At 45.3% G+C, this 12386-nt stretch overlaps 1 protein-coding gene across 1 annotated transcript in view; it reads right to left on the bottom strand.

Moving 5' to 3' along the window:
• Positions 1-11648, bottom strand: part of cdc42bpab (CDC42 binding protein kinase alpha (DMPK-like) b) — a gene marked incomplete at its 5' end in the record, with an annotated part of 116929 nt that extends 105281 nt beyond the window's left edge. Inside the window, one exon of the mRNA XM_083643465.1 lies at positions 11471-11648. Coding sequence (XP_083499591.1) covers positions 11471-11648 — 178 coding nt within the window. The remainder of the gene's footprint in view (positions 1-11470) is intronic.
• Between the last annotated feature and the right edge of the window lie 738 nt (positions 11649-12386).

Raw genomic sequence — 12386 nt, 5'->3', positions numbered from 1 at the left:
TGAACACAGCACTGGGTGACTGGATGCAGGACTTTCTGACAGACCGCCATCAGGTGGTGAAAGTGGACAACGGCACCTCCTCCCCACTGACCATCAACATAGGAGCGCCACAGGGCTGTGTCTACAGCCCCTTCTGGTGGTTCAAAGACCATTATGAGGTTTGCAGATGACACAGCGGTTGTGGGGCTGATCTCCAACATAGACATCAGTTCGCACAAACAGATGCGGGATTATTCACGCTTTATTATTTCCAAATATGCGGGAATTCCATAAAAGTTGCGGGATTCCCGCAATCCCGTGCCGAATTTCAGGCCCTGCAGCCTGCCCCATCTCCACAAAAATTAAATCTATAAAGCACCCGGTTGGAGAGAGGCCAGTAGGCGGAGAAATCACCGGTGACCGGTGCTTGGGGAACTCCCTGTCCTGACCAACAGTCCACTCCACACCCCAAAGATAATCAGTTTACTGTCATAGAAGACTAAAGATCAAAATATTCATATTTAAGAAGCTGGAATGAGAGAATTTTAGTTTTTTTTTCTCCTTAAAAATTTGTCTAAACAATTGATCAATTATAAGATACATTTTCTGTTGACTAATCGTTTACTTAGTTGAAAATTAAGCTCATCTTGTATGTTAATGCCAGTACAATAGAGCTTACTAGTAAAAGCGCTAACTGTAGTAATAATAGCAATATGAATATAGATCAGGAGGAAACATAGCTAACTGGCCACTTCACAAATTCACAGGCCACTTCACAAATTCAAAGGCATCTGGCTGGGGGCCTGTGCTAAATTCCAACCGTGTGCGGCGCAGTAGATCAAAGTGATGTGACGATTCCTAGTATCTCAGCCTCGTATCTCAGCTTGGTGCTAAAGTCAGTCAGTACGACAGTGTAGGTGACGTAGGACTTGCTTCCTAACAGCCACAATAGGGAAAGAAACATTACCATAAGCCAAGGGCTGCCAACCTATCACTATTCCGTTTCAATTGCTGTGTTAAGACTGGGTGCAGCAAGGGACCAACAGCTGAGCGGAGGGGTCACCCACAGAGCTAAAGCAAAGAGAGGGGGGGAGAGAGAGAGAGAGAGAGAGAGAGAGAGAGAGAGAGGAAGAAAAGAGATGGAGGGTGAAGAGATGGGAAGGTGAAGCGAAGAGGAAGGGGGGAGGAGAGGCCATTTGCAGTCAGATCTCTCGGCTCCTAAGATCCTTGCTAATAACCTGAGCTACAGACTGAGAGAGAGGAGGCCTCCCTCTGCCGCGTTCTGATGACACATCACAATTAGCCAGCCTTTCCCTGCCTACAAAACTCCCAGACAGCTTGACTAAGTGCTTTTTTCTGACTATGTAGGAATATGTGAAATAGCCAGACTCGGGAAGTGCCACGCAGAATCTCTGATGCGTTATGCCTGTAAAAGGCTATGACTGAGTCCAGGTGGCACTGGATTTTTGAATGGATTCCTGTAGCCTCATCTTAGTTTGCTTCCATGGATGCATTGAATCAATTCACTTGGAGAATGACGGTCAGGAGAAACCGTCTCTTGCCTTATGTGATCTAATAAGGAAGCAGGCGGCCGGCGGTTCCGTGCGTGCGATATTGCTAGTAATTATTTATTATCATAAATGTGCGACAATTAGTTGACAAATTGCTTGTACTAGCGACTACTAGTCGACCAGAAAACTCTTTGGTCGGGGGCAGCCCTAAAACCCACCCAATTATGTTATGTTGTGTTACCAATTAAAACAGACATAAACTACTTGAAATTAAGGATTGCAATCTGGGTCGCCAGCAATTATACCAAATACAGCAGACAACTCTCATTGCATTTAGAGAGTTTCACTCCAAATTAAGTTGTGACAAAAGGTTACCATCTAAGAACAAAAAGATTGACACAAAAACTATTGGCACAAAAACTATTACAAATTCTGATACGTGTCGATCAATATTAGGTAAGAAAATGCTATGATTTTTCCACACTGGACCCTCAATGTTTTACTCTATATTTAATAATAGCCTGCAAGTAAAACATTTTCTCATGTGATGTAGATGGACAATGTTGCACACAATCATGAGCAACTGTATTTTCCTTTAGACTTTTATTCATAAACCCAATTCATTTAGCTCCCATTGTTATTTCTGTGATTATTATTGCCAGCTGAATAAATGCAAAGCGTTACCCACCATGTGTCTTGTAACTTTAAGGACGACTCACTGCTTTCTGTGATTGAATGATCTATATTAGAGGTGGAACGGTACACAAAAATCACAGTTCGTACATGCCTCAGTTTTTAAGTCATGGTTCGGTTCATTTTCGGTACAGTAAGGGGGAAAATTACAAAACATTAAATTGTTGTTTATTATGAACTTTTGTAAGCATTCATTTTTTTATTAACACTTTATGTAGCGGTCGCTGGTAGATAAGCTGGGCTGCCAGTTTGTCTCAGTCTGACAAAATATATGTTTTACAGGCAGGAAAACCCAAAGGAAGTGATACAAGTACCTTTGGGTACCCCTTAAGATGTCCGTGTGGGAACTAGGATGTATTTTTATTTTTAATGTGGTACAGCTGCACCGTGTTGTGGCTTCGGTATGAATACGGTACGAATATGGGTACCTTTTACACGCCTAATCTATATGCTTTCTCTTCCTTTGACAGGTTTTGGATCTGGACTGCTGGCCAGGTAATTTAGAGAGCAAACGAAATGTGGAAGATGAAAGAAGAGGAGAGTTTGCTGCTGGACTGCTCCCTTTGGAGCACTGAGCTGTCTGATGTGAAGCAGGAGAGAGGAGGAGGAAGAGGAGGAGGAGGAGGAGGAGGAGGAGGAGGAGGAGGAGGAGGAGGAGGAGGAGGAGGAGGAGGAGGAGGAGGAGGCGAGAGGAGGTGCATGGCCCCCCTCTGTTATGTCTGGCTGTTTGGGAGCCCATTTGGGTCAACGGAAAAAGCTGTGTCTGGGTGTGTACCACAGAGAGGGAGAAACTGTGTCTGTGTGCGTGTGTGTGTGTGTGTGTGTGTGTGTGTGTGTGTGTACGTGTGTGTGTGTGCGTGCATGCGTGCGTGCGTGAGACAGAGGGAGAAAGAGACAAACAGTATAGTGTTCAAGTGAATGAACAAGCAAGTATGCAAGCTGCTGGTGTCAGAAAAGAATAGACCGACAGGGAAATAAACAAGCCAGTGACCTTGCACCTTCCCAACACCACCACGAGCAGTTCAGGAGTGAGCCAGCGAGTAGACAATGACACAATGCACTACAGCTGTCCCACTTCCTGGTATGACATCATGTACCCGTCGGGTCCTGAGCATCTCAGTGAGTGAGTCCTGGCTGTTCCTTCCCGTTCTCTGTGCCCACAGACAGCCAGAAAGGAAATGGTAGAACAACTTGATTGGTAAGAAGGATGTTCTGAGCCCAACCCATACAGGATCTTCAGGTCTGATACCAATATTACATAAACATACGGATTACCGATTCATCTGCTGACATAGACTTTTTATGAAAGCATGTGATTTTCCCTGTGTCGCTCAAACAAATTAAATTCAACTCATTTATATCCATCCGACGAACATCATCCTTTGATTCATTCAATAATATCAAGCATTGTTTCAATTACTGAATTCGTTCATTCATGGATTTATTAATTTGTTCGTGGATGTATTACAATCTCTAAAAACACAGATAACTATGAATAGGATAATGCTGATAGTGAACCTTTCCTGGACCATCTGCACCTGGACTAGGCATAAGGCTCGTCAAACTTCTGCTGAAGATCGCTCACGTTGCTGTTGTTCGGCTTATTGCTGCAGCACATTTGTCAATGCAGCTAGCAATCGGTAAGCTTAAACGAGTATCAGCGCATGTTTATTACTGCAGGCGTTGTATGCATCAAGTATAGCTGGACTCTGAGCCCAGCGTATAGAGCGGTTAGTCTTGGTGGATTGGAAAGGCCTCCATGCAGCATTTTCAGACCATGTCTTCTCTGATAGCAATACAGATGAAATTGTCTTAGACAGGGTGACAGCAAGTCTTCTTATCTATTGAATAACAGGGGAAAGACTGATAGAGGCCAAGGCATGTGTGATGCTGCATAGTAGACTGGGCAACAGGGAGGAGCTCCAAGAGATAGCCTAGTTAGGAACAACCACAATAATGAGTTTGTGTGTATCACAACAGAGTCAGTCTGTTTGTGTGTAGTATGCATAGGGTACCGTGTGTGTGTGTGTGTGTGTGTGTGTGTGTGTGTGTGTGTGTGTGTGTGTGTGTGTGTGTGTGTGTGTGTGTGTGTACACGTTCACACACACATGTGCGTGTGTGTACTAGGGCCCAAAATTAGCAGCCAAATGCTGGTAATGCAAGTGGCTGGTAGATTTGCTTCACTCACGAGTCAAAACAACGATGTTCATCTATTGAGTGGCTGGTAAAATTTTAACATTCACTAGCCATTTTTGCCGGTGGGCAAAAAAGTTAATTTTGGATCCTGTGTGTGTGGGGGTCTCCACTCTCCACATTTGCATGTATGCATCCAATCTGTGCGAGTGTGTTTTTGTGTGCATTGTGCGAGTATGGACTGAGGTGAGGTACATGCTTGCTGGAGGGTGTTTGTGTTGTGTAGACTAGGGTTTAATATTTTTCCTGAAATTGAGGCATAGCAGGAAGCGGGAAATTAAGAAAAATTTCCCAGGAAATCGCCCTTTTTATTTTTTTATTCTTTTTTAAATAAATCTATGGGTTGCTAATTTGATGCTGTAGTGTCTTATTTGCTGATATCAATAATTATTCTCATTCTTATTATAGGATTAAAGAAAAAGAATACATTTATGTTAACAAACATTATAATTTAAGATAAAAACTTCATATGAAATGCCGTGTTCATTGCATGTACTCTGCTGATAAGAACAGCCTCATGGAAATGTTATTTGACAATAAATAAATGGAATTCGTTACAGCACTTAATTTGGGAAGTGATATTGGACAATACACAAATGAAATTTGTTAAAGCAAGTTATTTTGCGTGCTTCAATTAAGCTGAGATGGATTCCATATTCTGATAGCGTTCAGCAGCCTTTCTATAATAGCCAAACAATGTTGGATATCAGCCTAATAAACTAAATGATCACTCAAAATTGACAGAATATTTATTTATTTTCATTTACTTTGCTTTTTCGGGAGAGTATGGCCGTCTCTCTTGAGTGCTGCTCTGAGGTAGGCACATGTCGCCATGCTGTTGAATGTAAATCCGTCATATGCTGCCATTTCTGACAGTATTTCGGCCACCGAGGCTTTTGGTGTTAAGTATGAGTCCATTGTTCTCGGACGCTTCACTTGCGGGGTTTCTAGGGTTTTATGGTGCTGCGACTCCAAATGTCAACCGCTTGTTGATCGTCCTCCACATCTTATCACTCGCTGACAGAGGTTACATGTGGCATCCTCGTTGTTTTGGTTGTTTGTGACGTATCTCCACGCAAAACTACTGGCAGCAGAACTTGCAGAAGACATCGTGGTGGAATCCATCAGTGTGGTGAATTGTTGAGAGATGCTCTCTGTGTGACTCACTCAACAGGTGGGTGTGGGCTGTGTGGACGAATTACCGTATTAACTTCAGTAATGGTCATTACGCCATCACTGTCATTATTTTATTTGGGCTACAATAGGCTGTACAGCTATTTTCTTAAATTCATTTTTTCCCGTTTCCCGCTATTGTATTTCCCGGGAAACGGGAAATGGTCCAGTCGGCATTTCCCGGGAATCCCGCTTCCCGGGATTAAACCCTAGTGTAGATGCTGTAGTGTGTGTGAGAGTATGGAGGGTGAGGTACATGCTTGCTGGAGGGTGTTTGTGTTGTGTAGATGCTGTAGTGTGTGTGAGGCATGCTGCCTGCCAATGGAAGCCCTGCAGCTTCCATTGGCAACTGGCCTCTGCAGGCAGCTGAACAGCTGGACTCTGCAGGCAGCTGAACAGCTGAACAACTGGACTCTGCAGGCAGCTGAACAACTGGACTCTGCAGGCAGCTGAACAACTGGACTCTGCAGGCAGCTGAACAGCTGGACTCTGCAGGCAGCTGAACAGCTGGACTCTGCAGGCAGCTGAACAGCTGGACTCTGCAGGCAGCTGAACAGCTGGACTCTGCAGGCAGCTGAACAGATGAACAGCTGGACTCTGCAGGCAGCTGAACAGATGAACAGCTGGACTCTGCAGGCAGCTGAACAACTGGACTCTGCAGGCAGCTGAACAACTGGACTCTGCAGGCAGCTGAACAGCTGAACAACTGGACTCTGCAGGCAGCTGAACAACTGGACTCTGCAGGCAGCTGAACAACTGGACTCTGCAGGCAGCTGAACAGCTGAACAACTGGACTCTGCAGGCAGCTGAACAACTGGACTCTGCAGGCAGCTGAACAACTGGACTCTGCAGGCAGCTGAACAGCTGAACAACTGGACTCTGCAGGCAGCTGAACAACTGGACTCTGCAGGCAGCTGAACAACTGGACTCTGCAGGCAGCTGAACAGCTGGACTCTGCAGGCAGCTGAACAGCTGGACTCTGCAGGCAGCTGAACAGCTGGACTCTGCAGGCAGCTGAACAGCTGGACTCTGCAGGCAGCTGAACAACTGGACTCTGCAGGCAGCTGAACAACTGGACTCTGCAGGCAGCTGAACAGCTGAACAACTGGACTCTGCAGGCAGCTGAACAACTGGACTCTGCAGGCAGCTGAACAACTGGACTCTGCAGGCAGCTGAACAGCTGAACAACTGGACTCTGCAGGCAGCTGAACAACTGGACTCTGCAGGCAGCTGAACAACTGGACTCTGCAGGCAGCTGAACAGCTGGACTCTGCAGGCAGCTGAACAGCTGGACTCTGCAGGCAGCTGAACAGCTGGACTCTGCAGGCAGCTGAACAGCTGGACTCTGCAGGCAGCTGAACAACTGGACTCTGCAGGCAGCTGAACAACTGGACTCTGCAGGCAGCTGAACAGCTGAACAACTGGACTCTGCAGGCAGCTGAACAGCTGAACAACTGGACTCTGCAGGCAGCTGAACAACTGGACTCTGCAGGCAGCTGAACAGCTGGACTCTGCAGGCAGCTGAACAGCTGGACTCTGCAGGCAGCTGAACAGCTGGACTCTGCAGGCAGCTGAACAGCTGGACTCTGCAGGCAGCTGAACAACTGGACTCTGCAGGCAGCTGAACAGATGAACAGCTGGACTCTGCAGGCAGCTGAACAGATGAACAGCTGGACTCTGCAGGCAGCTGAACAGATGAACAGCTGGACTCTGCAGGCAGCTGAACAGCTGCAGGCAGCTGAACAGCTGAACAGCTGGCCTCTGCAGGCTAGCATTCAGTCTAGATTGAGAAAAGGTCAGCGTGCCTCACCGCTGTTTGCAGATTGTGGGCCGACATGGGCTCTGGCATTTTCATTTAACTGCCCTGTGATCCCTTTCCCAAAACAGGGAATGGGATCAGGAGGACTAAACAAAGAGCAGGAAATAAGAGGAGAAAAGCAGGAAATATGTGATGGATGAATGTGTGAGTGTGTTATGTCCACCAAAAAATCGAATCGCGATTCAAAAAATCACAAGGAATTTTAACGCACAAAATATTAGTGTTAATGAGGACAGATGACAGAAGTAAACAAGGAAGTCAACTTGATGTTTAGTGCATATTCACAAATAAGGGGCTAGGCTTTTGAGACACTGTGCCCTGGCTGGACCAATGTAAAAATGACAGAATCACATTGACAAAACATTCATCATTCATCTCCTGACTGAGAAGTGCTTGCTCAATGGAGGAGAGAAATAAATAGTTATTCATATACACACATCTACACACTGTGCAGAAAGCACAAAGATTTAGCCTCACTCCAACAAGACTAGATCAAATTTTAATAATTGTAGAATTCCGCAATATTTAAAGATTTAACTTAATTTAGAACACCCACTATTATCATTACAATTTGACGAGATGTTGACATAGAATGCAAGAAGTGAAGTAACTGTTGCCAAAATTAATGAGACCAATAATAATAGTTAATCATTGTAAAAACAATGTCTCGCAAAATCATCTAAATTAACTTACTTTTTAGCCATAATCCTGCAGCCCCATCTTGATTCTCTGTGTTAGGGTTTGCTTAAGGTGCGTTCACACGTTTTTCGCTGGCATCGAGTTTACAAACAAAGTCAATGCAAACGAGCGATTGAGCGTATATTCGCCCGGGAGAAAAATCGCTGGGCGTCCGAGTGACAGAGACAGAGCGATAGGGCGAAAATTCGCTCGTCGCCCGAGATGAAATATCCCAACTCGATCCCAAATTCGCTGGCATCAGTCGCTCGCTGTTCAACGCTGATTGGCTGCCATGTGAGAGTGAGTCAAGGATCACACTGATTGGAACAAACCGCTGGTTTATTGTGTGGCAACAAACCGCATTGACAGCTGATTGACAGGCTGACAGCTGACATGAAGTGAAGTCTGTACTACCAGTATAGAGCTTGCGTTAGGAGCACGCTGATAGGCTTAGCTTGTAAACAACTACAGTGGCTCGTAGTGGACAAACATCATGACATTGCGTAACGTTATAGCCCCCAGATGTCCGTCAATTCTTGTGCCCGTTAACGAGCGATTTAAACACAGCGACAGAGCGATATTCCAAAGGGTTGAATCGAGCGACAGAGAGAAAAATAATCATATCTCGGTGTGAGCACAGCTTTAGCCTTATGTCACGTGACGAGGGCTAGTTAGGGTTACAAAACAAGAGAATACAAGAAGGCCTGAACTAGTGCATATGGTACAGTAACTGCTGTGGTATAGGCTATGTGAGGAGGAATCAGGATACAATGTACTGTCCCTGGTTCATTTTTCCCTATGGCTGCGGGTCATGGTGGGGTCTCCATTTCAACTGAAATGAGGTCACCAAAGAAAAAGAATAGCAAACCCAATACAAATGTTTGTCTTCTTCTGTGGCTCAAATACATTCTCAGGCGGAAAAAAAATGGGGACATCCCTGCACCTTTGTCACTGGAGCTGTACGGCTTTATCAAAAAGGTAGGTATAGACCCGGTGACTAAGGAGTGGTGATGTATCTTTTCTGTGAGTCTAGTGGAGGGGGCACGGCCACTGAGAGAGACTGACAAAGAGCTAGCTGCAGAGATCTTAAGTTTCATGAGGCCCATCGAGAATGTTCTTTCAGGATGTAGGATTATGCCGCGATTTGAGCATGTGCCAACGCTGACTTTCTGATCCGATCGGTCTTTTAAAAAGGCTGCAAAATCAGTCACATGGCACTTTTGGCTTTGATGTTATAAATAGGGCCGTAACGACATTGTTTCATGTCCCGAGCAAACACTTAGCTAGTAATTGTCCAAATACTACAAAAGGTGTTGGATGTGTGTAGCAGGTGTGCCTCTTCGTATGACCTCCTGGCTGGGGGCTCTGCCAAGAACTATCTTCCAAAAAAAAAAAAAAAAAAAAACATGGGAGTGGTAACACTACCAAAAACTTAAAAGACAAGACAAGACCTGACCTCAATTACAGCATATTTTGTTGATGTCTACATCACTAGAAGGTGTGGTCTGCGATCTTGTTGGCCGTGCGTTATCACAACACTAAAAACCACACCACAGCAAGTCTCATTTCACTTGAAAGGCGTTCCAGGCCCAGGCCATTCTAAAAGATGGAACTCTAGGCTATTCTTCAGTATTATATGCAATCACTACTCTTTCAGGCAGTGAGTGCTCCATGGCTAAAGGTTTGTTTTTGACTAGTACCAACTGAAGTAAGTGTGTACATCTCTTTTCCACACAAAAAATCAGTCGTGCAATACCATGTGACCTTTTATAGCACCATGATGCTGTGAAATAGCTAATCAGTGAATCCTCAATTCCCCGCCTGAGTGAGAGAATAATTCAATATTGTTTACGACAACAGCATTCCAGCTCCATCAGAGTCTGGGGGCAAATCCTGCACGTTATTGATTGTATAAGTCCCCATCCACTATGCACTATGCACCCTGGATCAGTACTGCAGGACTGTCAAACTATTCCTCTCTGGGGTGGAGAGAAATCAGCAGCTAGGATACATCTGCATGCGAGTGTTGTGTCTCACCAAGTACAGTGAGCGAGTGTCTTGTGTCAACACAGTGGGAAATGTCAGAATGAAGTCAGCACTTGGCACAGCGGCACGGGGCACCTCTCCTAAAGGCCAGGGCACACTGGCATTGTTGTGAGGCAAGCTAGAAGGGCAGGTTTGTCTACAGCAGAAGGGCTGCCGATTGGCAACTTAAGTGGGGCAAAAAAAACAGTGTGTGCTGCAAGAAACAAAATGAGCAATCAATAAATAATGTTGATCATAGCTGTTGATAGGGCAGGAAACAAGCCTTTTTATTCCCACAGGAGGACATAATCACCCAAATCGACCAGATGCTTTCATTATTTTACCAGCCACTTTTAGAGCAGAATAGGCCCTCCAGATGGTGACTGGTAGAGTAGACAAACTTAGCAGCCAAGGCCAAATTTGCCACCATTTGGCTGATGGCAACTTCCCACCCTGCCTGTCAGGAACACTGCCCCCTCTATACTGGGTCAAACTGCTGCCTATTGAGTATTGAACATGGTCCTAAAGCTTGTGTTATATGGGAAACAGTACAGATAGAAACTTTTGCTAGCAAATACGACCACACTGTACTTTGTTTCTATTATAGTCTTGTTTCTCACAGCCCCACTATGTTATTCATTTGTCCCCATTTGCCAAATCACGTCCCAGAGGCTGAGGGCAACAATTTGCTCCTGCGTTGCCTCAAACTGCTGCCTGTGTGTCAAGGCAGGCATGCTCCGGCAACGAGCTGGGCCTCTCCGCCAGATAAAAAAGGTGAGTTGTTCACATTCCACGTTCATGCACAAACCAAACCCCCGATGTCACACACACACACACACACACACACACACACACACACACACACAGACAGTTCTTTTCCACAAATGACTGAGTTGTTTGTGTGTGGTCCTCCTGAACCCTGCGTGTTTTTTTTAAACTTTGTTTTCAACATGGGAGTGGGAAAGTTACAACATAGCAAACTTCTTACCCAAACTTTAGAGAGTTCTACTGCGATGCATAGGCTATACAGCAAATGAAATGACAAAACACCATACTTTGCTTTTAACATGTTAACATGTTTTGCAACACAGTCGAGTTGTTAAGAAACAAAATCAGGGATATTTAGGTATAAAGTGATCTGAAAAGCTCTCACACGCCCATTAAAAAAGCAAAACAAACAAAATGCCATGCAAACTGGTTGTGAAAACGGAATTGAACTAAAGTGGCCTTGCTTTTGGGGAGGGCCAGCCTGAGAAGAGCAGGCCAACTGAGCACCACTACTACTATAAAAGGAATGTGATGGGGAAGGGAGGGCCACTGCACCACCAACATTAGCCTATCATCTTACCAAAGAAAGGAAGCTGGACACAAAAAGGAAAATGAGAGGAAAGTCTCTTACCCCAATCCAAAAACTCCAGAATGTTTTTCTCTCTTCTGAGCGGGGAGTTGTTGCACTCATCGTAAAGGCAGATAAGAATATCCAGCAGGGTTTCCACACTGAGGCATTGGCCATTGGATTGAGCTGGCCCGTCCAGGATCAGCTTCTCCAGTTTCTTCAAACGCACTTCTCCCGACATGATTCTGGCTGTGTTGGCGTTTGAAGTAAATGATGGATGGGGGAATTGTGTAGAAAAATGACCAATCAAACACCTCCTCGGCCTAGTAACGCAGAGGGCCTGTAAGAAGTTCTCTCACCTTGAAAAAGATATATAAATTAAAAAAAAAAAAACTTTGCGTTGGGGGCAAGCGGAGGCTAATTCCAGGTTAAAACAAATCGATTCATGACCTCCCTTTCACGATCCAGTATCTGGGAGGTGGATAAGACGTGCAGTATTTCCTCATTTTCATCAGACCTGACGTATTCCCACGGGACACATAAACGAGCTCACAATTACAGACCCTGCCCCGGCCGGTAGATTTGGATGAAACCCTAATGTTAGCAGGCAGTTATTTCCTCCCCTTATGGAGTCTTGTTTTCGGGTCTGCTCAAAGAAAACCCTAGCGCCGCGTCAATGCAGTTCAGCAGATCCCCCTGAGTTGTGGTAGATATTTGGGGTTCTCCATTCCTGCAGCAACCAAAAATGCAAGGCAGATCTGCAATGCTACAAAGCCCCAGCGCCCCTCCTCTGCTAGAGGAATGGAAGGGCGACAGCGGCTTAGTTAGCAGGCTGCTAGGTTAGCTAGCTAGTTAGCTAGCCAGCGAGCTAACGTTAACGTTACTTCTCTCCTTTCATAACTGTCGACATTCCCCCTTTTCCAAGAGCCGACTGTGTTAAGTATAATTTCAATAGGACTAGGTCGAATTTCGACCCTTT

Source organism: Poromitra crassiceps (assembly GCF_964638095.1).
Source record: "Poromitra crassiceps genome assembly, chromosome: 9".
NCBI lineage: Eukaryota > Metazoa > Chordata > Actinopteri > Beryciformes > Melamphaidae > Poromitra > Poromitra crassiceps.
Note: the sequence above shows the minus strand (reverse complement) of the source record. Positions and strands in the feature narration are given on the sequence as shown.